Below are 24,369 nucleotides of genomic sequence, written 5' to 3'. Positions count from 1 at the left end.
CTGTCCCGCCTCTCCCAGCGGAAGCGGTCCCTGCCGGGCCCATCCAAGCGACAGACCGGCGGCGGGGGTTGCTAGGAGACGGGGCACCGCCACACACACTGTCCATCGTCCCCACGCTCACGGGTGGGAGCTGCAGCTCCACCGAGAGACCCCCCTCCCCACCGGATAGCCCAACGCCGCCCGCCTCGGCCCCGGCTCCCCCCGGGGGGCGGCCACATGGCGGGCTGTCCCATGGCGGCCCCGCGGCAGCCACTGTCACTGGCCGAGGTGGAGCCGGGCAGCGAGAACGAGAGGCTCGGGGTGGCCCGGGACAGCATGCTGCGCAACCCGCTCATCCTCAAGGTAAGCCCCTGTCCCTCCCCTCCATCCCTGCTCCCGGCCCATCTAACGCCGGTAGCGGCCAACAGGGCCCCCGGGAGGGGCGGGGCGGTGTCACGGTCCCCATAGGCAGCCCCGGGCCACCACGGCCGCGTAGGGGAAAAGTTTCCTTTTAAAGCACCTGGAGGGCGACAACAGTTGAAAACAGGTTTTTTCCTCCCATTAATTTATATGACAAGGAGGGAAAAAATGTGTTTTCTTGGTGCTCCTTCGTGGTTTAGCACCGTTAACACCCGGCAGCCCCAGGATGGTGACCGGCAGCAGTGTGGGATGGGTTTTCTCTCCAAGGCTCGGGTGTTTTTTCGAGCAATAGCCCCAAGGTTTGAGGAGTGCTCAGGGACAGGGACTGACATGTCCCTGGGGCTGCTCTCTGCCACCTTCCGCAGCGGGGGAGCTCGGGCAGGACACAAACTCTAACTGCCTAAATTAGGATTTTTAGACCAGCTGTGGAAGTTACGGTCACTTCACAAACTCCCAACACTTCTTAACAGTTCACTTGTATCCTGTCCTGTGGATGGGCTGGGTGGGCTTTAGAAAGCTTCAGGCATCCCACTTGGGTTGTCTCCCCCTGATCATCACCCACAAGCACAGAAAATCAGGCTTTAACCTCCCGCCTCCCCCGCAGCCCCCCCCTCCCCGAGCCGCAGCCGCGGTACATACAGCTCTCCTCCCCTGGATGGCACTCGCCGAACGGCTTGACCAGCTGCACCTCTCCTCTTCCCCTGGTGAGGGCAGCCACTTCTGCTCAAAAGCGTGGGGTTTCCACCGCGCCCGGCGGTGACACCCACCGCGGCTGCTCAGCCTCCGCTGCGGTAGTTAAGGTCTTGAGTTCCCCCGGCACCGGCAGGCTTGGAAGTCGGCCATAGAATTGTGGAATTTGGAATATCAGAGAAAATTTGAGCCTTGCAACACTGAACATCTTCCTTTTTTTTTTTTTTCTTTCCCCCTTACGAAACTCTAAAATTTGGAAACTATATCAGGAAGGCAAAGAAAAAAAGAATAGGTTATGCGTCATAACTCAAAAGCAGCTTCACTTTTTCAAATTCAAAACTTCTACTTTCTTTTCTCTGGATCCTATAACTTTGATAGGGGTTGCTGGTCTCTGCTTAGAAGTGGAGTCAGGGGGAGATTTCGCACCCAGCTGCCCCCCAGCAAGAGCAGGGTTGGACAGACATAGGGATGGTGAACCTCGGGATGGAGGCAGCTGCAGTGCTGGGAGGGAAAGGAGGCAGGCTCACATTTTCCCCATCCCTCCAAACTGTTTCTGCCTTTCTTAGAAAAGTGTGCTAGTAAACACATTTTTAGGTGGTGCATGAACATGAATCCGAAGATTATGTAATGATATGGCATTTAAGGTACACTAAGGCATAATTGCAGGGGTTGGGTTGATCCTACTTATTTTCACGATGCATTTACATTCCTTAAATTGAAATAGGTACAAAGCACCCGTCAGCACCATAAATCCCAGGTCTATGAATATAACACTGGGGTAATCCTACGAATGGCAGCTCCTCTCCTGTAGCGTATATGTCACAAGTAGATTATATGGGGTCATTAAGATTATGTTGATTTATGTGGGAGTTTTGCCTGTCTGGGCAGGAGCATTTGGCTGAGTGCTGTCTGTCCCTAGAGCTCAGTTGTTGTCTTCTCCCCTCAGATCCAGCACTTTGCTCAGCCCCAGCTTTAGGGCTTGAGTTTTTTTCTCAGCGTAACTGTTGCAGAGCATCCTGGCAGTGGGATTTCTGAGCAGTTAAAAACCATGGGATGTTTTAATAAGACTTGATCTGGATTTCTGCTATCTGGCCAGGTGAAACTACAATTTGAGCAAGTAACTGGGCTTGCTCAAATGGGGATGTTTTTACTCTTGGAATCAGTGGCGATTACACCTCAGTAACTTACTTTGTAAAAATCTGTGCAGGAAACTGCTGACCCCTTACCAAGTACTTTCCCCACATTGCATCATGCCCCACTCAATGCTGAATTTACCAGGGTGTCTGCCGCAGCTGGGAGGTGACAGTGACGGGATGGCAGTTTACTGGATAAGCACTAGCAGTTGGCCAGTCCCGCGCACTGGCGCAGGCACCAGTAGTGGCATACTCACAGCGTCAGCCCTCTACCATGTCTCTGTGCTTCCAACTGCAGCCTGGGATCTCTTCCCCCTCCCAGGGAGCCCTGGGGACCAGGCATTTTGGAGAGAGCTGCCGAAGGAGATGGCTAGCAGGTCCCAACCCTCGTGCTGTGCAGTGACACCTGAAAACCAAGGACACAAAGATGGTTTAGAAGAAGGGGACAAAAGGTTTTGGGACAACTGCTGCTTGGACAAGTGCTTCTGGCAGCCTTGGGAGGGCACTGAGGAATGCACAGCTCCAACAGCTTTCTTTAACATTCACAGGACAGCAAATACGCAAGAACCTGCAGCCCAGCTGCGATGGATGGGACATTTACTGCCCAGTCTTCCTCCAACTAGCACTCAGTACCCAAAACCACAGTGCGAGTGTGAGGGACATCCTACTTTGCAGCAGCTAACAACAGGATCCCCTACTTTCTCTCCCAGTTCTCTCACGTTATCTTCTAAATGAGGCATCACGTATCGAAACGGAGACCACTGCACAGCCAACTGCCTTGTTTCTGGCTCACCCTCCTGCCTCAGCTCTGCCCAGCCCCATCCTCCCCCCAGGATGTGTCCACACACATTGGCTATCGCAGATTAAAAACATCATCTTTTCACACAAAGATTTCTAGGGATGAACGCTCTATTATTCTCCGGTATAATGTGTTTTAATTAATCAAGGAATTAATTTAGTTTATCAATATATATTTGCTTGCAGCATAAAACTGAGGAAAGTATTTCATCTACTGATGCCAGTAAAAATCTGAGCAAAGCATTTTTGGTTGGTTTGTTTTTACCAGTAAAAGCCTTAGCCAAGCATTTTTCTCAGTACAAACTTACTGAAAACTACTGTGTCACAAAAATAAGCCAGCTCTGGGCAGGAAACAAGACTTCACCACACTTAACCCCCAGCATGCCTGACACGCACTACAGAAAAAGTGACCCACACCCGTTTGGTTACACTTATATTAGCATCTTTCAGATAACATGCCATAATTAAGCTCAACATATCGCTGCCAAAGTCCAAAGCCGTTGTGTCACCAGCCTGACATTGCACATGTCCCTGGTGTAAATGGGAAATCACAGCTGCGAGACCCACATGCCAAAGCATCCTCTTACCACACAAAAAGCGGGGAACTGCTCTCCATGGAACGCCTTCAGAGCCGAGAGGCATCCAGCTCGCCCTCGGAGCCCCAGCCGCCGCGCTCAACGGTAAAAACTTGTTTCCGAATCAGCAGTTTGGAGGAGGATGGTGATGGTGCTGTGGAGGCTGGGAAAGGCTGACACCAAGTCGCAATCCCAGTCATTCAGGCTGCTGGAGAAACAGATTTAACAAACAGAAGTTTTCAGCACTGCTGGAATGCGCAATATTTGTTTTAAAAGCTTGTTATTTACATGACAACTGATGCCAGGCTCTTTTTATTGGTCTGAATGCCAGGCCATTTAGGGTTCTTCTCCTAAGCTTTTCTCTCCAGCCCTGAGGGCTGGAATTTTTTCTTTTTTTCCAAATAAAATTGAACAAAAGCTACAGGACTCGGGCAATAAAATTTCACCAGCTACAGTCTCCAGAGGAAAAACAGATGATAAAAAAAACCTGCAAATCCACAGGAATTGGCACATTGATAGCCTTGGTTTTGGCAATCCCAGCAGGGGAAGGATTAACTGGGCCAGGGAGGCTGAACTGCCCTTTTTAGTGGAGGAAGGGGACACATGGGAGAGCTGGCCCCACGTTCACCCTGGAGCCCGCCCCATGCCCAGGGAGAGCAAGTTGGTGCAGGTGATGGCAGGGCGCCAGCCGGGCGGCTGTGGGACTTCACTCACTACGTGGGTACCAAGTAAAGGCAGAAAATCACTCGGCACATTTTTCTTTTTCCTTTTGTGCCTATTGGACATTATCATGAAGAATTTCTGAGCCGTCTGACTTGTCACAGAGCAAGGCGCTGCTGAGAGTTGTTGCAAACTCGTTTTGGTTTCTGGAACAACCCATAGAAAGGACAGCTAGAAAAGAGAAACGGGCATTTTATCAAACTAAAATTGTGCCACATCATGAAAAAAAAAAACCCCTCTAATTATGCAAGAGGCAAACGTGGACAAATGCATGGTGTGAAAAAGGATATTAAAACTTTGAGTTGTAAACTGCATGTATCACAAACATCTCTTGCAGTATTAGTTACTGAAAGAGCAGGTTTTCCATTGTTCTGGAGTCAAAGTTTTTATTAATAGACCTGCACTGTAGCTGTACAGGGCTTTTACACTTGACTGTTGTGCTCAGTCTTTGAGCCTTTAACCCTCACCTTCCTGTTTGTTTTTTTTTAAGCCTTCTCTCCAAATCCACTCATCTTCTTTAGCTCTCTGGGTCCTGGGATAGCAAGGAGCCAAGGTGAACCTGGAATGATGATCCCATCTCACCAAGCCCTTTCTCAGGGCAGAGCTGGGAGGCACCGCTCATCTTTGTAATCCTCACCCATCTTTGTACAAGGACTGCTAACCCGCACAGGAAGGGAAGGTAATAAAATAAAGCCTTCCCTAAAAATATACCCATTGCTGGATGCTGAGGGAGCGGCTGTAGGAGCCATCAGAAAGCGTGCAGGTGTAGTGTCTGCGTTATGGCTGTGACTGACAGAGAGTAAAATCATTCCCTCTCTGCAGAGCACCTACACAGGGAGTGCGCAGAGGCAGCGCAGGTCCCCACGGTGTCCACGGCGTGCCTCTGCACTGTCTGAAGGATCTGGGGGTCACACAATGAGATCTCACAGCTCCTTCCATGTTGACCGAGAGCCCCAGGTGTGGCAAATGCTGCTGACAGCATCACAGCCCCACGACACAGTCCAGAGCGTTTGGATAACTTCCCTCAGGTGTTAGCTTTGTTGATTTAAATAACTCCTTCCCTCTCCTAATACCTGCTCTCAGCTGTTTGGAATCAATTAACCCATTGAAAACTTGGTTGGGGACCAGATTTTCGTTTGTCTGTCTGAGGTGAATAAGCCCTGTAACACAGAGCAGAGTAGTCACAAGTGCTGTGCGCCGTATTTGGAATAAGGTGGTCTTTTATTTGGTGTTAATTATACTATTTACCTCAAATCACTACATGTGCTGAGCATCCTGCCTTCTGTGCTTGCTGCTTAGGGACGCTGAGGATTAATTAGTGTTTATGCAGCATTTTGTGTGCTTATTACTATTATTATTATATCACTACTACTATTATATTTTTGCAATCTAAGGCCAGTGTTGTGCTTTTAAAAATGTATTCTGAAGTGTCTACACAGTACAGCTCAATAATTCATTAGAGAAATAAACTAATGAAGGGCTGGTTAGTCAAATAATCATTAGGTTTGGTTCTGAGCTTTGTCTTTCCAGTGCTCTGACTTCTAAGGGTTTTCTTCTCAGCATGAACTCATTTAAGATTTTAAATGAATTATTTGGTACACTAAAAATTAAACTCCTTATGAGCTTTAGTGCCCTCCCATATTTTGCACAGACATCACTGAAATAAATAAGGCATTTCCAAGAGGCAAGTAAACATTCTGCATGAATGGAAGTAGTGGGTTTTTCTCCTGGTTATTTGAAGACAGGACTTAGGCTGGAAGCTGCCAGCTGTGATTCGGTGGTCGGGGCATCCGCAGCACGGGGCATGCCTAGCTGCTCACCCCCAAGATCAGCACGCAGTATGTAAAAGCAAGCAAAAGGGCATTTTGATCCTTTATGTGAACAAAACAATGCAAATTGGTGAGACTAATAAGCCCAGAAACATTACAAGGTGAATGCCTTTTATGTTTGTGAAAATCTTCTATGTTTATTTGTCTAATACAATGGAAATAAAGCTTCAAAGGCCCTTTGATTTAAAGTGCATTATTGAAGTCAGCACAATAATAACCATTAGACCGAACTGTTGCATTATGACCCTAATAGGAGCATTGTCACAGCAGAGAACGTCTGTGCAGCCTCTTGCCTGACTTGTTGGTGATGTAAAAGCAGAAATTAAACCAAAGGAAGAGAGAATGTAGGCAGAATAGGAAAAAGAATAAAATGAAAAAAGTCACAAGTAGGTCCACGCACTCACAGTGCATTCAGAGCTGCAGCAGGCTATAAATTTTTATGATGAACCTAAACCTCAGGCTTTATTGTCTGAAAGATTTAAGAAACTTTAGGGGAGAGCCAACACCAGCAGTTTCTGGCATTGGCCCCAAACCACATTAAAACAAGAGATTATTTTCAGACTAATTCAAATCAAAGACACCACGCAGCAAGTCAGGGATATTCCCAATCCCGATAACGTGCCCTTACTCGCAAACCCTTCTCCAGAGACACGGAACCCAGCAGGCTGAGAGCAGCACCAGAGCCCCAGCTAAAACCTGTTGGAGCACATGAACATCTCTGCCCTGTTTCCTCTCCATCCTCAGCTTCCCACCCCAGCAACGATAAATACCTTGCCTTCTCTGGAAGAGGCACAGGAAAACGTCCCAAGTACAGAGGAAAAGCTGGCGGAGGCTCAGTAAGGACCGTCCTGGACAGGAGGGTGGGCAGCTGCCCAGAGAAAAGGCCAAAAGCTCTCCAGTTTTAAACCTTTGCCACAAACATTTCCCCTCTTTTTGAGTGCTGCCTAGCGGAATATAGAGCAAACGAAGTACATTCACGGCGATCACAGGGAGCAACGTTTTCAGTTCTGCATTTTTGCAAGTTTTTAGCCACACTTTCCCCAAGGGCAGATTGCTTTCCATGCAAATTCTTAGAGATGCTCTTACGCTTAATTATTGAATTTGAGAAGCCTTTGTCATCTTGCAAGGAATGTTTTGTTCTTGCTTGGCTGCTCACATTGTACAGATTAGACAGAACCTGCATTTTGAGGATATTTTCTTTTTTAACCATTTGTACTTTATAAAACACTGACTTTTCTACCCACATTTATTTGAACTAGTATAGCTAAATGAAAGTGGGACTCTATTAGTTTTTCAACAGCAGCCTTTAAGAAAACTTCAATATCAGAGGAATATCTCTAGTTTGATTTTTTTTTTAAGCAAACCAACATGCTTTTTTATGCCTGAAAATCTTACAAGTGAAACCTGATTAAAAATAATAGTGTAATTCCTAAGCTGGGGTGGTGGGGAGTCAGACAAGCAAACACAGAGAACCTTGTATTGCTTACTGAAGAGCAAACTAGCCTGAAAAATAAAGATAGTTTTAATCGCCAGCTTCAGGGCTGCTCGCCCAGGTAGAAGAGCCCCTTTGTTTGCAGCACAGCTTTTCAACTTCCCAACATCCCTTTACATTTCCCTCTCCATCACCCTCCTGCTCGCTGCCCGGCCCCTTCAGTGCTTCCCAGGAGATATCAATCAGCTGGGCAGAAGGCGACTGTAACTACACTAATTACCATGTATTACGGTGTGTTAAAGCTCTAATACACGCCAAAACGCAAGTTTCCCCGCACCGGCGCGGCAGCATCCGTCGCTGCGCGCTGCCCCTCTCCTCCCTCTCCGCAGTGCCCCGTCGAGGGGCTGCCGTGCTACCTCTGCCGCCATAATCAGGGAGCTAAAATTGTTATCAGATTAGCCCCAGCAATGAAAAGCACAGTCCCAGATCACACTCCCAGTTAGTTAGCATTTAGATAGGCTGGGACGGGGGTCTGTACAATAGGCATCAAAGCTGAACTCTTGGTGCAGCGAGAGGGATTAATTTCTTTAACCAACATGCCTGATCTGGCCTATCTCATTACCCTGCCTTGTCAGTGTCGATGTTAGATTTGATTGAAGATTATACCATTTAGGCTTTTCCCCTGTTTTCCACAGAAATCAGGCCTATTGAATTGCACATTCTTCCATGGGCCCCTGTCAATACTCAGTGGCCTGAGCCTCTAATTCTGCTTCATTTAAACTTCATCAACTTTTCCAATCAAGTGGAAGGATCTGAAATAGGCTCCGTAAGCAGAAAGGCCCTTTTTCCTTTTGTCAGATAATTTATTCTGTTTTCTCTTTCTCTCCCCCTCGCTTCCCCACCTCTTTCTCTTTTTCTTCTTTTCGCTCCCTTTCCCTGATGCTGAAAATGAGATTACAGTATTTAAATGACTATGATAATCAATCGGGGGACCTTGAGCTGAGATTGAGGTTAATTTTTCTTAGCAGAACAAAGAAGCGTGATGCCATCGGGGATTTGAAGGTGCAATCTGTGTTTCATGCTTGTATTCTTCCCCCCCCAACCCGAAACTGCAGTTTTAGGAGTCTTTTCTTGTTACTAACTAGGCAGTTGTTGTGATTTTTAACAGAGGCAAGCCCTAGGAGAGAAGAAATGTAATTTTGGGTTGATAAATAGCTAACAGCCTTCAATCAACAATTTTAATAGGAAAAAAAATTCACTTCCATGGTGTGACTACAGATGTAATGGAAGTGCTATCATTACCTTATTTGTTTTTAAATACAGTTGGAATAATTTTCAGCAGTGCTATAAGTACTCCTTCCAGGCTGCACAGCAGAGTTGTGAACTTTTAACTGAATACCCCTTTCATCCAGCCACTCTTTTTACTTAGTAGCTTTCTTGGTTGCCTGGAAAAAGTCGAGACTTTTGTCATGATTTTGCTAATCAGAAATGGAATCGCTTATGTTCATCTTAAAACCCACATTGAAATGACTTGTTAAGTCTTTAGATGATGTATTTTTGGTTGTAACACGCCAGCATTCGCTCGCCTGGATCTTTCCCCTACCCTTCTCAGGAAAAGAGAAAGAGAAAAATATGCATTTCTTTGCTTCCATCCTAGCTGTCTTGTCAGTGCTGTTTTACATGCTGCCACCCAATGTTATCTTTTATTTGTGTCAGGAGAGAGGATTTGACAAGTTCAGTATACAATGTTCATTTGGCAAGGCAAATTTTTCATACCAATTTTGAGTAGAAAATGAAACCATCTTTCAACACAACGAGCAACATCATTTTTGGACAGACTTATTATGAGAAGAAGAATTGCAAAACTTTATTTCCCTGCATGATCCAAAAAAAACCCTGGAAATGAGACATTTAAACAAAAAAATAAATACATGTATGAATGTTTGAGGCCATCAGTTTGTTTTAGAAATAAAAAATAACCACCAGCTGCTGTCAGGTAGCTGTGGCCTCCTTTTTGTTAATCAGATGCTGCTGAAATTGGTTGCATCATAATGTAGCTTTGTTTCAAATCTTTTAAGCTGTCAGAAGATTGGGAAAGGCAGACCGACTTCAGAAGTTTGTCAGCGTTCGCCAAGCAAAACACTCATTAGTCAACAGCGCGTAGGCTGGGGCTTGTAAAGATGCCCAGGGCCTGAGCGAGGGAGGGACCAGGGGCATTTCAAAGGGCTCTGTGTGCTTCCCCTCCCTCCAGAATCCCAAATGCAACTTCTGGCAGTACCAAATACCCTGAACAATCCAATTAATGGAAAAAATCTCGTTATAAATTCTGCTGTCCCATGTGTGTCATGAGTTACACAGGTACAGCAGGTTCCTTGGGAACGACTCTTGTTTTTGACAGCCCCCTAGAACAATAGGCTTCTGGTCCATGACAAGGACTTGCTGGCGCAACTGCATAGTGAAGACCCAGGACAGTTAAATAAATATTTTCTAAGGAAGACAATGCTTTGATAAAAGGCTGTCAAACCTTCACTGGGTGACAAGTTCATTTTAGCACCCAGGACCCCTGCAAGGCTGGGAGGTGCAGCCTGAGAACCGTGTAGGGCTGTACGTCCTCCGTGTTCTGCAAGTCAATGGGAAACCTCAGCCTGTGGTGGGAGTTGGGATGCTCTGTGATGCCCCAACTACGACCCTCTGTGAATTCTACCCCTAACAAAGAAGCACCAGCCCCAAGGTGCCTGTTGAGCCCCACAGACTTGGAAGTCGTGTGTCTCAGGCAGTGTTTTGCTCTAACAGTCTTCTCTCTTTAAGCAAATGTTGACTCACCATGGGGAAATTAAAACTCTATTAGACATTGCCACATTGTAGAGCAGACCCCATTACAGCGGGCGAGATGCAATTAATTGGTTTCCTCAGATATTACTTAATTCTGGGAAGGCACAGATAGATGGGAAGGACAAGGCCGATCTAAACAATAATTTCCAAAAATAACATAATCTAAATAAACTAATGAAGCGATTACATAATTATTAATCTAAATATAAAGAAGAGTCAAAAGAAAATATTGGGTATGTAACAATTCAGAAAAAACAGTAGAGTTAATACCATTCTGGTTCGACTCATCATGAGGCAATCAGCATTTGTGCTTAGGGACAGATGCTGGTTTAGCAGATTAATTATATTTCATGCAAATGCCTGCCATTTCAAAGTGTCCCATCTTCTGCTTTTGCTTGGTCTGCTGTCCATGCTACTTCACTTTTTGACACGCGGATGGAAGGGGCCACAGCCTACATGGCACTGCAGGTTTGGGGCTTGTTTTTTAACTAAGGTTGCTGTTGGATTAGGAAATATAGAGCAAAATAACGATAAAATGAAAATCCCTTGCATGTAGATGGGGTAATTAGTCATTTGAAAATATTCTGGCCCAGGGAGGGCCATCCACAGGCAGCCCCTCTGCAGAGAGGCAGCGGGGAGCTGCATGCTTGGGGCGCTCGCTGTGTCGGTGCCTTGGGCGCCACAGGGTTCCTAAGAGCCGTGCAGCGTCCCCCCAGCCTGCCGCGGGGCAGGGAGCAGGGCCAGCCGTCTCCCACGCAGCTCTTCTGTGCAAAGCTCATTCGCTTGCATTATCAGGGTGAGAAAGTATTTGGATTCAGGAGAATAAATAACTAGGCCTTATAAGTCATTAAAAATGCATTACAAGAGAAATACAGTGTGGCTATAAATAGAAAACAAAGCAACTCCTGTATAAACTTTTACAATGACTGTTACTCAGACTATTCGTCACTGTCTGGTTTTAAGCGAGCGTAGCACCCGTGATCTCTGGAGACTGCTGTCCCTTGAAGCTGCGGTTCTGCTCGGGCACCGGCAGCGTGCTGCCCTCCGTAAGCCTCCCCCGGTTTTGGTGATGAGCATTTAGTGACAGCAGCTCAGGTCTGTGACCTGCTCAGCCTGTCTGAGAGGAGAGGAGATGAGACCGGGGCAAAGGGGCTGCTCAGTCCCAAACCGGAACTTAGGTGTTTTTCCCCCCCCTTCTCTTTTTTTTTTTGTTTTAAGTGGAAATATTTCACTTATTTCTAATTCACTTACGTTCACAACAGTCTGACATGTAGCAGTTACTTCCATAAAAGATATCACCTCTCCCCGCAAACCTCCACAGGTACGGACCTTGACTTAATATCAAATGAACTTTACGTAGCAATACATTAATCATTTAGTGATACATCATTACTGTCTTCCTTTCTGTTATTACTTAAACAGTAGTTCATGTAGTTAAATTCAGGTATACCCAGTCATTTTTAAACCTTTCTTGAGGAACATGCACATTTTTTGAAGAAGCCGATATTATCTCCACATTCTGCTTAGTGCTCCAACTGAAGCCAGGGCGAGCTGGCTTTCAGGGGGACATGAACTGCACTTTGTGTTTTCAAACATCAGTGTTAGAAGTTTGTCCCTTTTGGTCTGATTTTCTCTTTGTCATGTCAAGCAGTAATGGAAAAATGAGGTGGCTAATATACCTTAATGCAACTTGGCACCCAGCAGCACAGACGACACCTCAAAGTTTCAGCTAACTTCAGCTGTGTGATGCTACAGCTTTGAAAAATCAAGTCCTGACTGTGGTCCCAAAATGAAAACTCCATGATAGAGTACTCGCAGTGCTTAAACTCCTGCGTGTAGCTAATAGGTTGCTCCAAGGGAAAGCCTGGGTTGCCTTGGCTGGACAGTGATGAACAATTAGAGATCGCAGCACCCAGGTGTACTGAAGCGTCCATAGTTACACATTCAGGTCAGGGAAAGTAGGCCACAGATCTAAATGGTGAATCCTAATAATCTGAGTTGTGGTTTCTTGGGAAGGAGGACATTTTGTGCAGCTTACGTCTTAAGAAATGTGGTGTTTTCATCACTATGCTACTGGAAGCAAAAGAGGGAGCTGCTGCAGTATGGTCCAGAACAAAAATGTTCTGTTCATTTGCAAGACTACAAAATAGCCAGGGGCTGGAGACAATGTTCAGATCTTTTCAAGTGTTGGGGTATTTCAGGCCTGGGGTCACACTCTCCTCTTTGTTTCCAATTAATGTGTCTCTGACTTAGGACCCTGCAAGAGGGTGAGAGATCTGGATTTGCGTTTAATTCCTGATTGAAATGTAATGACTCAAACTAGTTTCAAAATAAGCCTGTACGCTGCAGTGAGGGTCATTCGCGTGTTGTGTGGGTGTGAGGGAGAGCAAGTTTGCTCTTCTACATGGGCATTCACTCTGGACTGCACTCCAGGTATGCAAACTGCTGGCTGGAAACACTGGCTGAGGGTTTCTTAACAGAACAGACCCATTGGGCTCATTTCTGCAAAACCATGAAATTCAGCAAGCGATGATTGGAAAAAGCAATTTCCTTTTCATGAAATGTGGGCACTCGCTTTGTTTTCATCCTAAACTCACAAGAACCTCTTTCTAAAATGCTCCACCAGCCTCCCCCGGTTGGGGTCTCGTTGATCACCTCCCTCCCGCAAGGCTGTTAGCGTGTGGCAGTCCCTTTAATTTGGGAATTTAACAAATAATTCTAAATTGGGACGGTGGAAAACCTGTGATCCTATCTACCATGTCTATCCTATCAGATGTGGTTCTGTGCTTTCACTGCCTTGAAAACAAAGGGGAAGAAAGTTGAACACATGGTATCCTCAACTAGAAAGGGCTTTGCTGTAAGAGGATATTGAGTTGTTTTATAAAGCCCAATATTACGCTTGAATTATGCCTGAATAAGGAGAAAGGACATTGTTAAAGAGCCCTAAACATTGACCATAGTGGATCTGCTTTCTTCCAAACCCTTCAGTGGTGTTGTTTTTGGCTGTTAATGATTTGGTATTGTATTTATAAGCCAGCAGGGTAATCCAGGGAGCAGCAGGAGGGGCAGTTGCCTTAAATAAAGCTTTACAATGCTGCTAATTAAAATGATCCTTCCTCTCCCTGTGATGACTAATGAGACAGAAAGAAGAACCGGGGAGGGTTAATGAAAATGTTGCCATGAGATTCCCTATTTTTAATTGGTCTTTTTAATGTTTTAATCTTCTTTACGGTGTGGGGGTGGAGATGGAGAAATTTTCTTTCAAACTTTCTTGTACCGTGCCCAATAGGTTGTAATGCATGGCATTTGAAAAGTGCATTTCTAGCTATATATTAAGAGTCTGTAACCGAAAGTCTGAGGCAGAATGTAGCCTTGAGATGGAAGAAGCAATTTTGGACTTTAATTGGGAACAGAAACAAGAAATGTGAAACCTGTTTTTTAGCTCAAGCTTCCAAAACTCCAAGGGAGCGTTCATACCCTGAGGACCGAGGCTAAGATCTGTTGTGAAGAGTTGGCACTGATGCTTAATAGTATTTAGAGCTTTAGGTCATGATGCGCTGTTAAATGCAATATTTATCGCACGAGCATGTCACAGTTCACCTCAGATGTCAAGAATTCAATTAATATTCTATTTAATAGAATGCACCGTGACCTAACCTTTTAATACTCTTAGTGTGTCTGAGCCCTCCTTATTAGTGTCGCTCTCTCACTTTCCTTCTCAGCTGATACATCTAACAACAACTGGGATGGGGAAACTGGGAGCAAGGAGAGAAGGGAAGAGATTTAAATTACTTTTGGACCTCACTGTGAGGATTCAGCAGCTTTATCCCTTGTAAAACCTGGTTCGCAGGGGGTTAGCACACCCTACTTTTCCCATTTTTATGGGGTTGACATCTTGCAAGTTTCAGCTTTCTATCGATTCAAAACCACAAAAGGCACCGCCAAATTTTTCATGGTTTGAGCCAGTCCGGTTTTGCATTGAAACAGCATAGCCCCTGCCTCACGTCGCATTATCCAACTTCGGGCCAGGGGAAGCCATTCACATGAGTGACACCTGCAAGATGAAATCTTTGGCTTGAAATTTTATCTGTCTACTCTGATGGGGGGTTGTAAGTACTCAGAGATTTTGGAATCAGCACTGTAGAAATTTCCCTGCATTGCATCTGAGAATTGTCTCTGAAAGTGGGATCCCTTGAATGCGTCATTATTTTTCAGATCGGACTAGAAAATCACAGGACTCCTCCTGGCCTGAAGTCTAGGAGTAAGCAGGGCTGCCTCCTTTCCCCTGTGACCGGCAGCAGTGCCACAGCAGCCCAGCTTCGCCCGTTTGCTGCTGAAATCAGAGATGCAGAACCAGGCTTGGCCGTCCTTGGGTCACCTCTGATGGACTATTAGGAGAAAGCCATAAAAAAATGCAGTAAATTGTGTGTTTCGGATGATATGAAATACAAGATGGGCTTAGTAATCTGGTGGGGCTTATATCTAGCTTTTTTAAAGAATGCAATTAATTTTAAAAACTCCTAATTGGGATTTACCTCAGCCCACTATCTTTTCTGTGCGAGACCTGCGTAACGCATGAGAAGTGGAAAGACTGAAAGCGAGTAAGTGTTTTAAATTATTCTGTATCATGTAGCCGTTACATTTTGAGAAGTACTAAATAGCAAAGGCTTTTTTTAAGGCAGTTTTTCCCTGACTTTAGCCAGACGGGTAGGATGGGGTTAGCACAGCAGAGAACACCTGCCTGCAGCTGGGAGGGGGCCACGCTATTACCACACCTGTGATTTCAGTAAGATTTGTTGGGAAGATCAACCAATAAATACAGACTCTGTACCCACAGCTCCTTAGCGTGGGAGGAAGAACAGACATTGTGCCAGATATTTTCATGCAACTATATTCATTATTTATGCAGAAGAAGAGATATTTCAGGAAAACAGAGCTGAACCATGAGTGACAAGGTATCTTTCCAGAGCGTAGGGTGCAGGAAAATTGCACTGAGGTTGACAGCTTTTTAATGTAGAGTCTCTATTTCACTGAATTACTGCATGTTGGCATTTCAAAAGTACAAGATGACCTATTTATTAGCTGTGAATCAAACAGAAATTACATGCTAGAAAATAAAAGAGTTGTATGTTTCTTCCAGCTGGTAAGATGCTTATCCTACAGAAATAACATATACATAAAAGAAAACCTGCAAACAAAGGACCATCAATCACAAGGCACTAAATTTCATGTCATAGGACCTATATTCATCTTGTAATATTGCAATCATATGTGCTTGTTCCCTTACATGTGATGTAGTATTAAATGTATGTGTGTCATAATACTTTAAAATTTCACTATCCCTGCTCAGCTTAGGCTCCTACCATCCTCTTCCCTTTTGAAGGGGAAATACAGGCATGGAAACTTGGCTTCAACAGTAACATGTATCCTAGAACAACACAAAATGGCTCGCTCAGATCAAGCTCTCCGTATTCCTAGCTGACCTCTTCAGGCACGTCCCCTCTCCATGTACAGGCTGGGGACAGAGATGTCCCCAGTTTGGGGATGCCAGGCTGTCTCATCCTGCCTCTCAGTACATGCAGCACTTCTTTTAGCCCTCAAAAATCCTAGCCAAGCTTGAACGAGGGCTGCCCAACATCACCTGCAGGGCAGGAAACAGCAAGTTAGGAAGCGAGAATGTAATTGCTGTGACCAGCAGCAATGGACTATTTTATACAATATCCATCTTGCTATGCCACCGGATCTTCCAAATCCAGTCATCTTGGAAAACCCAGCCACAATTCTTTTAGATAGAGGGGTTCCTACAACACATGGAGGAGGGAGCTGAGTATCACCCATCTAATGTCTTTCAATTACACGTGGATATGCTTTTATTATCCATCTAATTGACGCAAAACCCTCTGGAAATACTACTGATCTTATTTTTCAGTGGATAATGATGCTGCATTTCATTATTTCCTTAGAGATGGCATCATCCAGTGGCTTTCAGGCCATACTTAGAGGTCAGCAATAGCTAGTGGATCTCAGAGTCTCGTTCTGCAGCCATCTTTCACGGTCCACTGTTAGAAAGGCAGCTGTTGCTCAGAGAAAAGCACGTGTTTACTGCTGCTTTAAAAATGTAACAGAGGCACAGCCAGCCCTGGGGCTTCTCTATGATGTTGTAGAAAGTAGGGATTTACTCACAGCTTCTGATACCAGGAAACCACGGGTTTCTTTTATGAAAAAGCTGAATATCAATATACAATGGAAACTAAGCACCACATATTAGGCGCCTGTCTGAGCCTGGAAGGAGGTGTCCTCTCCAGGCCTCTCTTTGCCTTCCTGCTTGTAAACGGGCAGTGCCAGAGCCTCGGGAGGAAGGTAAGAAGCTACAAACTGAGTGCTAGAAACTCCCAGGCCATGCAGATGGGGCATTTCCCTGGGGGAAAGGCAAAAGTGGGAGGAAAAGCTGCCAAAAGAGCCCAAGCAGTAGCCCTGCACATTGCCAGACGGGCAAATGCCACATCGGAAGGAAATACCCGTACGAAGCACAGCTCGTCATTTGGAGAGGGGAAATTCTGCTTTCCCTGTGAACTTTGATATCTAGGATCTGAACAAAGGCACCAGAAGGAAAATGCTAAAATTGTTGAATTTGGCAACTGACATTCAAATGAAGGTGGAACAAATTCGTGCCTTCTCTTCCCTCACGTTCTTACGTAAACAATTTAAGAGATAAGTTGCAGGAGCAAGTGTCCAAGCCCAAACCTGAAGCAGCGTTAAATAAAGTTTTATGTCTGTGTTTCATATACCTTTTCACTCAGAAAGTAAATAATTTTATTTACTTTCAATTTTTCACTCCAAGAACCACAACCATCAATATGAAGAGTAATCCCCCCACAAAAAAGAGGCCAACACATGGAATATGAAAGGGTGCAGAGAATCATTCAAGAGAGACACAGACACACACGGAGTTGCTACCAGCATGCAAGTGTGCAGGAGTAACAATGTGATGTACAGATTGATGCAGGCCAGCAGCGGTCTGGAAATACAAAAACGTGCAGTATCACAGCGAGTGGGTGGCCTCATTGCCTTCCTTCGTCAATCCCTCCTGTTCCCCCACCCTCAGTACCAAGAGCACAAAGTCTCGGTGTCTTCCCGCATGGCCTGGATGCTGTTTTCCCCCATCAGAGCAGCAGGCTTTGTGGGGAAGATGAAGTGATTGCTGACTCTTTTCTTCTCATTAAGTTTGTTTGCATTGTGGACCATTGAGGTTTCACTGGCTTTGTGTCTCATGTACTCTGCTTTGAGAATCCCCAGCATTCATAAAAGTGAAGCCAGCTAAACCTGCACAACTCTTCTATTACTTAGAAAAGTCCAGTGTGAACTTCTATCACATGACTCATTTTCCTTTATTTTTAAAAATGAAACTGAAAACTACAAATTGCCTGTGTAGAAAGAAGATTGCTGCTAGGTTTATCCGCAGACCTGGCAGTTATCATACCCAAACTCATTCTGGACCAGCAGCCTCCAGAATCAGGGCTCTGTTATATCGCAGTGACCATGGCCAAAAGCATTAAACTCATCCTGACTTTGTAATAACCTAACAGGCATTTGGCCTGTGTCCTGAAGAGGACAATGAGCAATAACCTCCCAATACAATTATCATTTCTGCTAATCCATCCATGCGTCAGGGGAGGGGAAGACAGCATGAAAAACTATTGGTCCAGACAACTACCGTGGAAGGAAATGAAGAGAAGGAAAAATATTACAAAATTCCTGTTGGCTTATCTGAAACCCATTAGCAGAGGCACGTGGTGAACCTTGTAACTGCACCTTTGGCTCTGCCACTTTGCCCTTCTGGGACTGCAGAGCAATGTCTTTCACCAACCTTAAATTCAAATCAGCTTTGCAATTCATCAGCACCACTTTTATATATGTATATATATATTCTATCAATATAATTTTCAGACTTATCAGTATAGTGTCTACTTCCTCACATTAGCTAGATAAAGCTTATTTTTAAATACATGCTGATCCAAGTATATTTGCAATAGAAGCAGGGCAGTTATTTCAGCATTGCACATTCATTCCAAGTTAACACTTAGGATCTTCAGGAAAAAAAGAAAAATCTATACATTAGAAATATTTAATTGACCACTTGATATTATTCCAATCCCTCTGTGTTGAATCCTGAACGGTAAAACTTAACGCGACTCTTTTTTGCTTGAATTATCCCCCTGCTCTTGCATATATACAAGCTATGTGCTGTAATGCAAGACTCATACATTCATCTTAGTAATTTATCTCATTTCCTTTGGAATGGTGTCCCTCAGTGGCTCAGAGAAAGTGGAGCGGTTGTTTTAATAGATTTGAGTTTTATCTGCCTCTCTATTTGCAGCAGGGCATAATAATAATAAATTATGATACTAATAAGTAGGTTGTGCAGAATGGACTACAGTGGTACCACTTCCCTCCCCCTCCAAAAAAGTAATTTATGGGTACATTCTTGTGACTTTAGGGGTGTAATAAATTATCAGGGTTCGTTTTTCCATCCAATTTGAGGCAGTGCAGCTGTGTTTTGCAAGCAATAAACTCTCTTGTTGTATTTCTTAGCTAAGCACTGAAAAACACAGTGTGATTTTTTTTCCCCTCCCTTCCCAATTATTGCTGCAACGCCTGGTAGCTTCTCTGTAGTTAAGGGTTTGCCAGTGCTTCTATTATAAACCTCAATTTTCAGGGGCCTATAACTTTGCTCTTTTAAATCATAGAGGGCTAGAACTTGGTGTACATCTCTGTCGATCTATATGCTTTTTTAACTGAGAGGAAAAGCAAATTTTCTTAAGGAGTCCAGAATTCCCAAATTGGAGCCGTGTGCGGAAGTCAGACACACATGGATGCAAGTAGTCAGTAATGCTTGGATACCTCTTCAGCTCCTGAAAAGCCTATGAGTGCCTCTTCTTTTGGACACATCTTGGGGTAATATTTGGACCTTAATTATATTTTTGACACAGTGGACAGGAAGGGTAGCACCGTCTGCCACTTTGCTGCTGGAGGTTTGGGGATCAAGTACAAGTCAGCCATCTGCAGAAGCTCCCTCCTTAAAGGTGATGCCCTGCCGCTGAGTGCTGGCCCAGCGGCTCAGCCTGCCGAAAACACAGAAGGTGTAAAGGAACCTGCAGCAGTTCACCGTTCCCAAGCACCGGGTTGCAGCCTTAGCCAACTGTATCGACTGAAATACTGTCACAAGCTCTCTGAATTCAAGGAGAGGTTAAGAGCCTTTGTGGACCTGGTCCCCATTCCTGATACCTGCCCCCTTGGATTCAGCCTGAAGCAAACAACGGTCAAAGAAGCAAGGAAGAAAATGAGAAGACATAATAACAACACTAGAGTTGCACAAACTCCCTACAGCAACCTTGGAGACCCCGGGCTGGGAAGTACAGTACGTGCTCAGCTCTGCCAAGAAACGGTGCATTCCTTCCCCTCTGCAAAATCATACTGAATGGGGAAAAAAGCCACCTGATTTTCTAATACCTCTTTGTACGGGTACAATTATGTCTTGCTTGTGGTGCACAGGCACTGCTCTGCAATGGGCACCAAATACCTTCCACTGCAAGGGAGTAAACCAGCAGTGGAGTAAAAACAGCTCTGGGTTTCCAGGGTGCTCTTCGGGGGAGCATCGTGGCAGGGAAGGAGCAGCTTGCGGCCCCTTTGTGCAGGCTGCTGCTCCAGCCGCTCTCGTATAAGGCCGTACAGCACTGCCAGACTAATGCTTCTGCTAAAGCAGCCTTCTACGTGATCGGCAATTAAGTTGTGAAGTCAGCCCCTTAATATTATGTTAACATAGTTCAGTATATTAAATGTAAAACAAGTCATAATTTTTAAAGGTACCTCGGCTTACTGAGTTTAAATGAAGGCAGCAGTAGGACTATCACAGCCATATGCAAATCACCTGCATTTTAAAGCCAACAATAGATTTTGCTTTATTGTTTTGGCATTTAACGAGTGGGAAAATAATAAATTAAGCCACATGGGGAATCCCTGGTGCTTTTACAAACTGAAGCAGTGCCCATTTGGAGAGAGAACATTCCCCATTTTTCTCCCTAGCTGCATTTCTCTTAACCCACCACCTTATTAAAGCTTATAGGGCAAAATTCTCTTCTCATATTCCTCTGGCAGCTCTTAGTCCACATTCAGCTCTCCCTGCCTTCCTGGCTGTCTTTCATCCTGCGAGCTCTCTCTGCAGACAGGGAACAGAAGAAGAGTAAAGGCTCACTGGGCCATAGGGAGTCAGAAGAAAGATGTTGTCGTAGTTTTAGAAGGGTTACAATAGATATTAGAGCACGGACAGCTTTTTCTGCCTGTTGTAATAGGGGATGGAGTCGGCAGCTACCAGTGCAAGGTCTGTGGAAGAGGCAGCTCTGGTCAGCAGTAAGCAGGATCCATGCAGTGAAAATAACAGGACTCTGCAGCTGCCTGGTGTGCCACCGTGCCAGGTACCAGCTACGACACCAGTGCCAGATTCGTGGCTCAGTGGAGCGGTGTTTGTTTGTGGCTGCGTAGCCAAAAGGAGGAAGGGGATGATGAACATCTTAGCATGACCTCTCTGTTTTGAAGTGTTTTTGAGTAGGGTGTTAGACTGCATCTCACAGGGTATGAGCAAAAAAATCCAAACAACAAAGCGGGTTTTTTTCATTTTAACTCACTCAGCTCTTGATCACAGCCCTGAGCTAAACGTCAGGCTCGGCTGTGAGGACGTTGGTCATCTCAGGCTGATTGAATGGGCAGGTGTTGGTCTTGCAAATGGCAGTGTTTAGCTCACACATTGCTAGTTATGAAATGTAGCTAAAAACGAATCACAGAATGGATGTTCGCTCCTGAACACCACGCTAGACATGTCCTCTCCAGGCAAGTCACCAAAAGGAAGATACACTGCTTCATTGCCCACGCTGCTCCTGCGTGCGAACAAGCACAGATGTCCCTTGTGCAGAGCCGGCACATGAGCACGTTCAACACATGCGTGCTTCCTGTGTTATCTGCAAGAAGTATCAATTATACATGCCCGTGAATATATCCCTGTACCTGCATTCCCCCAGGAACGCTGTTTTACCAACACCAAAGGATGCAACACAAATCAGGAACCACGGTAAACCAGCCAGCCTAAAGTTAACACGACGCTGCAGCATTAACTGGCAACAGAAAATTGCCAGGGAAAGTGGAAATTTAAACAAGACAAACAACAGGAATGTAGAGAAAATACTTTGAATGGAAACCTACAAACCTCAGACAAGTTTGGAACATGCCTAGGGATAATTCATCAGGTTCCATCTCATGGCTTTGTAGAATCTCTTAGAAAAGCCCCTGCAGTCTTGCCACACACGTCTGTTTTCCACCAAATGTGCTGTTTGTCCTATTTGATGCATTTCATCTGTTGTGTATAATGTTTGCACTTACATACGTGCCATGTGGGGAAAGTGTAGATAGAAGGTTTGTGCAGCCCTCTGAACATACCAAGTGCTGCACAAGGATTATGGTTACTTTCATAATAATTCTCCACCGCTGCCTATGTTTGAAGCCAGGGATGTCTGGTGGCTGAACCAGACAAGCAGAACACACGCAAAAGCCCAATTAGCTTCTTATCTCCAAAGCTCTTGCAAACACTAATGCATTAATCATTGTAAAAACTAAGAGATAAGCGTTGGTCTGTACTCCTGGCTCCGTTCAGTCGGGATGTAACTTGACTGACGCTGAGAATTACATGACAAATCTTGTTCATTCATCCCCACTGTGCAGGAGAGGAAACAGAAACAAAGGCAGAGCACCTCAGTGGCCACCCCGCTCTCAGCCCACAAAGTCCCTTTGTAAAACCTGACCAAGTCTCAGCTCAGGAACAAGCACATCCTAGGCTCAGGTCCCGCCGAGCATCAATCCTCCGTGTGATGCTTTCTCTTACCCTGTTAGAAAATCTAGATGCTGCTTAAAACATGGAAAGTCTAAAAATGACACGTGAATAGACAAGGAAGGGCTAAACAGCAAAATAAGTGTTTGGTTCTGAAAGAACTGCACAAGCACACAAAAGGAAGCTGGCTCTAGGAAGAGCTTTTCAGATTACTTGAATGTCTCTTTAAAAAATGGATTAAAATACAGATTCCCCCTATTATTTTTCAATAATAGAAGTGCAGCACAGAACAACTCACTAGTGCCACAAACTACTTTTTCATTTCTGTTTTTGTTTCATGCTTCAATATCTTCTTCCAGCTGCTCATGTCTCCTTTTCCTTCTCCTCACTTTGATCTATTAGTTCTCCCCAGAAATGGGGTTTATAAATCATTGTAATGCAGCCCTGGGAAAGACGGTGCTTAGTGCAGGGAGAAATACATTGCAGCTAACAGCCACGGCAGGGAGGAAAACTCTCACCTCGTAGTGGGGCTTTGGCGACAGGTTACTGATGGCGCTGGGTTATTTTATGTCTGCATTCGTGCCATCAGGGGCAGGGCCGCAGGGAGCGCTGCCTGTACCCCCTTTGCAATATTTCAAGCTTCCTTCTGCAGGCAAAAACAAACTGCTCAGGGGCTCGCAAGGGAAAGGGGGGAGGAAAAATTGCGGGAAGAAGGGGAGGGGAGGCGGGCAGGTGGGGACGGATCACTTGGCTCCTGCTTTTGCATAATTGCATCTTTTTAAAAAGAGACATTTGTCTCTAATGCACCCTGAAAAGATGTAAATGTCATGCAAGACCCATCTTTTGGCAGAGTGGCAACATCCAGCTCGCCCACGAACATTTCCACCCCTTTGTGCCGAAGCTTTTCTGTTCCCATTTTGCGCTCAGGAAACTTTGTTGCTGGAGGCCCATGGGCACGACTGACCCCAGCGTCGCTGCCCGGTGAAGTCAGGGGGTACCACAGGGGGGCCGCCTCCGGCACTGCCCCAGTTTGACTCCTGTAAGAGCAGACACAGATACACCTGCTTATGGCATTCAAAAATCTTTTTGTATTTGAAACTTAAGGGTTGGGCTTCATTTTCTAGTCAGGCTTCTGAAAGTTGCCTACAGCTATTAAAAAAATAATCTAAAATATGAAGCTGGGAGCAATGCACGGCTGTGCACCAGGTCACTGAGCAACCTCAAAACAGCCTTCCCAGGTCAAGTTGGAGGAAGGGCTGTTGTGGCACTTGTGGCACGACACTGTGGCCAGCCTGGGGTGAAGGTCTGAGCGTCCCCCCAGCAAAGGGAGTTCCCCTGAGCCCCCTGCCAGGAACGAGTGTTAGTCCTAAATGCAGAAAACCCAAGATCAGCTATGGCCAGAGACACAAACCTCTGCCAGCAGAGCTTTAGGTACTTATCTCCTGCCCTGGGGTGCAGCATGGATTAGGGGAACCTATTGCCAGCCCTATTTAATTAGGGAGGAAATCTTCATAACCTCCTAAGAGCAGCACAATCACACACAAGCTATAGGCTCTTTTAAGCACTTGCTGTGTTTTTAGGATCACCAGCTCCTAATAAGACCACCCCAGGCAGACACACCATCCTTTAGTTTCCAAAGCACACAAAAGAGACACCATGCTGGAATCTTACCTCTATCTTTAACAAAGCATTACCCCCTCCTCACCCTCTTCCCCATAATTGCCTTGTTATTGTCATTGGTGCCATTGTTCATTGGCTCGGCCCTAGAGAGGCCCGAGGGAGCAGTTCTGCCTTAGCTAAACCAATATCTCCTGCAATAACCCCCTGCAGTTTCCCCTTTGCTATCCCATGTTGAATAAATCCTCCATCTCTGTTTGCTGAATGATCATAAAGATATGATTGAAGTTTCAGATTTATGGTTTCCTTCGAATCGAGGAGCAACTCCAATAATGCCAGCGCCTGTTTGCTGACTGCTTTTGACAGGATACATGTAAAAGGAGATTTGTAAGAGCAGAAACAGGAATGCAAAGATTCGAGCGAGGTATTTTCTAGACAGGCAGTGCACACACATGCAGTCACGTATAGG

At 45.3% G+C, this 24,369-nt stretch overlaps 1 protein-coding gene across 1 annotated transcript in view; it reads left to right on the top strand.

Annotated features, from left to right (window-relative positions):
* The first annotated feature begins 30 nt into the window (after window positions 1-30).
* CFAP77 (cilia and flagella associated protein 77) overlaps window positions 31-24,369 on the top strand; it is a 61,571-nt gene continuing 37,232 nt past the window's right edge. Inside the window, exon 1 of the mRNA XM_074609355.1 lies at window positions 31-342. Coding sequence (XP_074465456.1) covers window positions 217-342 — 126 coding nt within the window. The 5' untranslated portion in view covers window positions 31-216. The remainder of the gene's footprint in view (window positions 343-24,369) is intronic.

The sequence above is a fragment of the Larus michahellis genome, chromosome 15 (assembly GCF_964199755.1).
Source record: "Larus michahellis chromosome 15, bLarMic1.1, whole genome shotgun sequence".
Taxonomy (NCBI): Eukaryota; Metazoa; Chordata; class Aves; order Charadriiformes; family Laridae; genus Larus; species Larus michahellis.
This window is presented reverse-complemented; position numbering and strand designations above follow the sequence as displayed.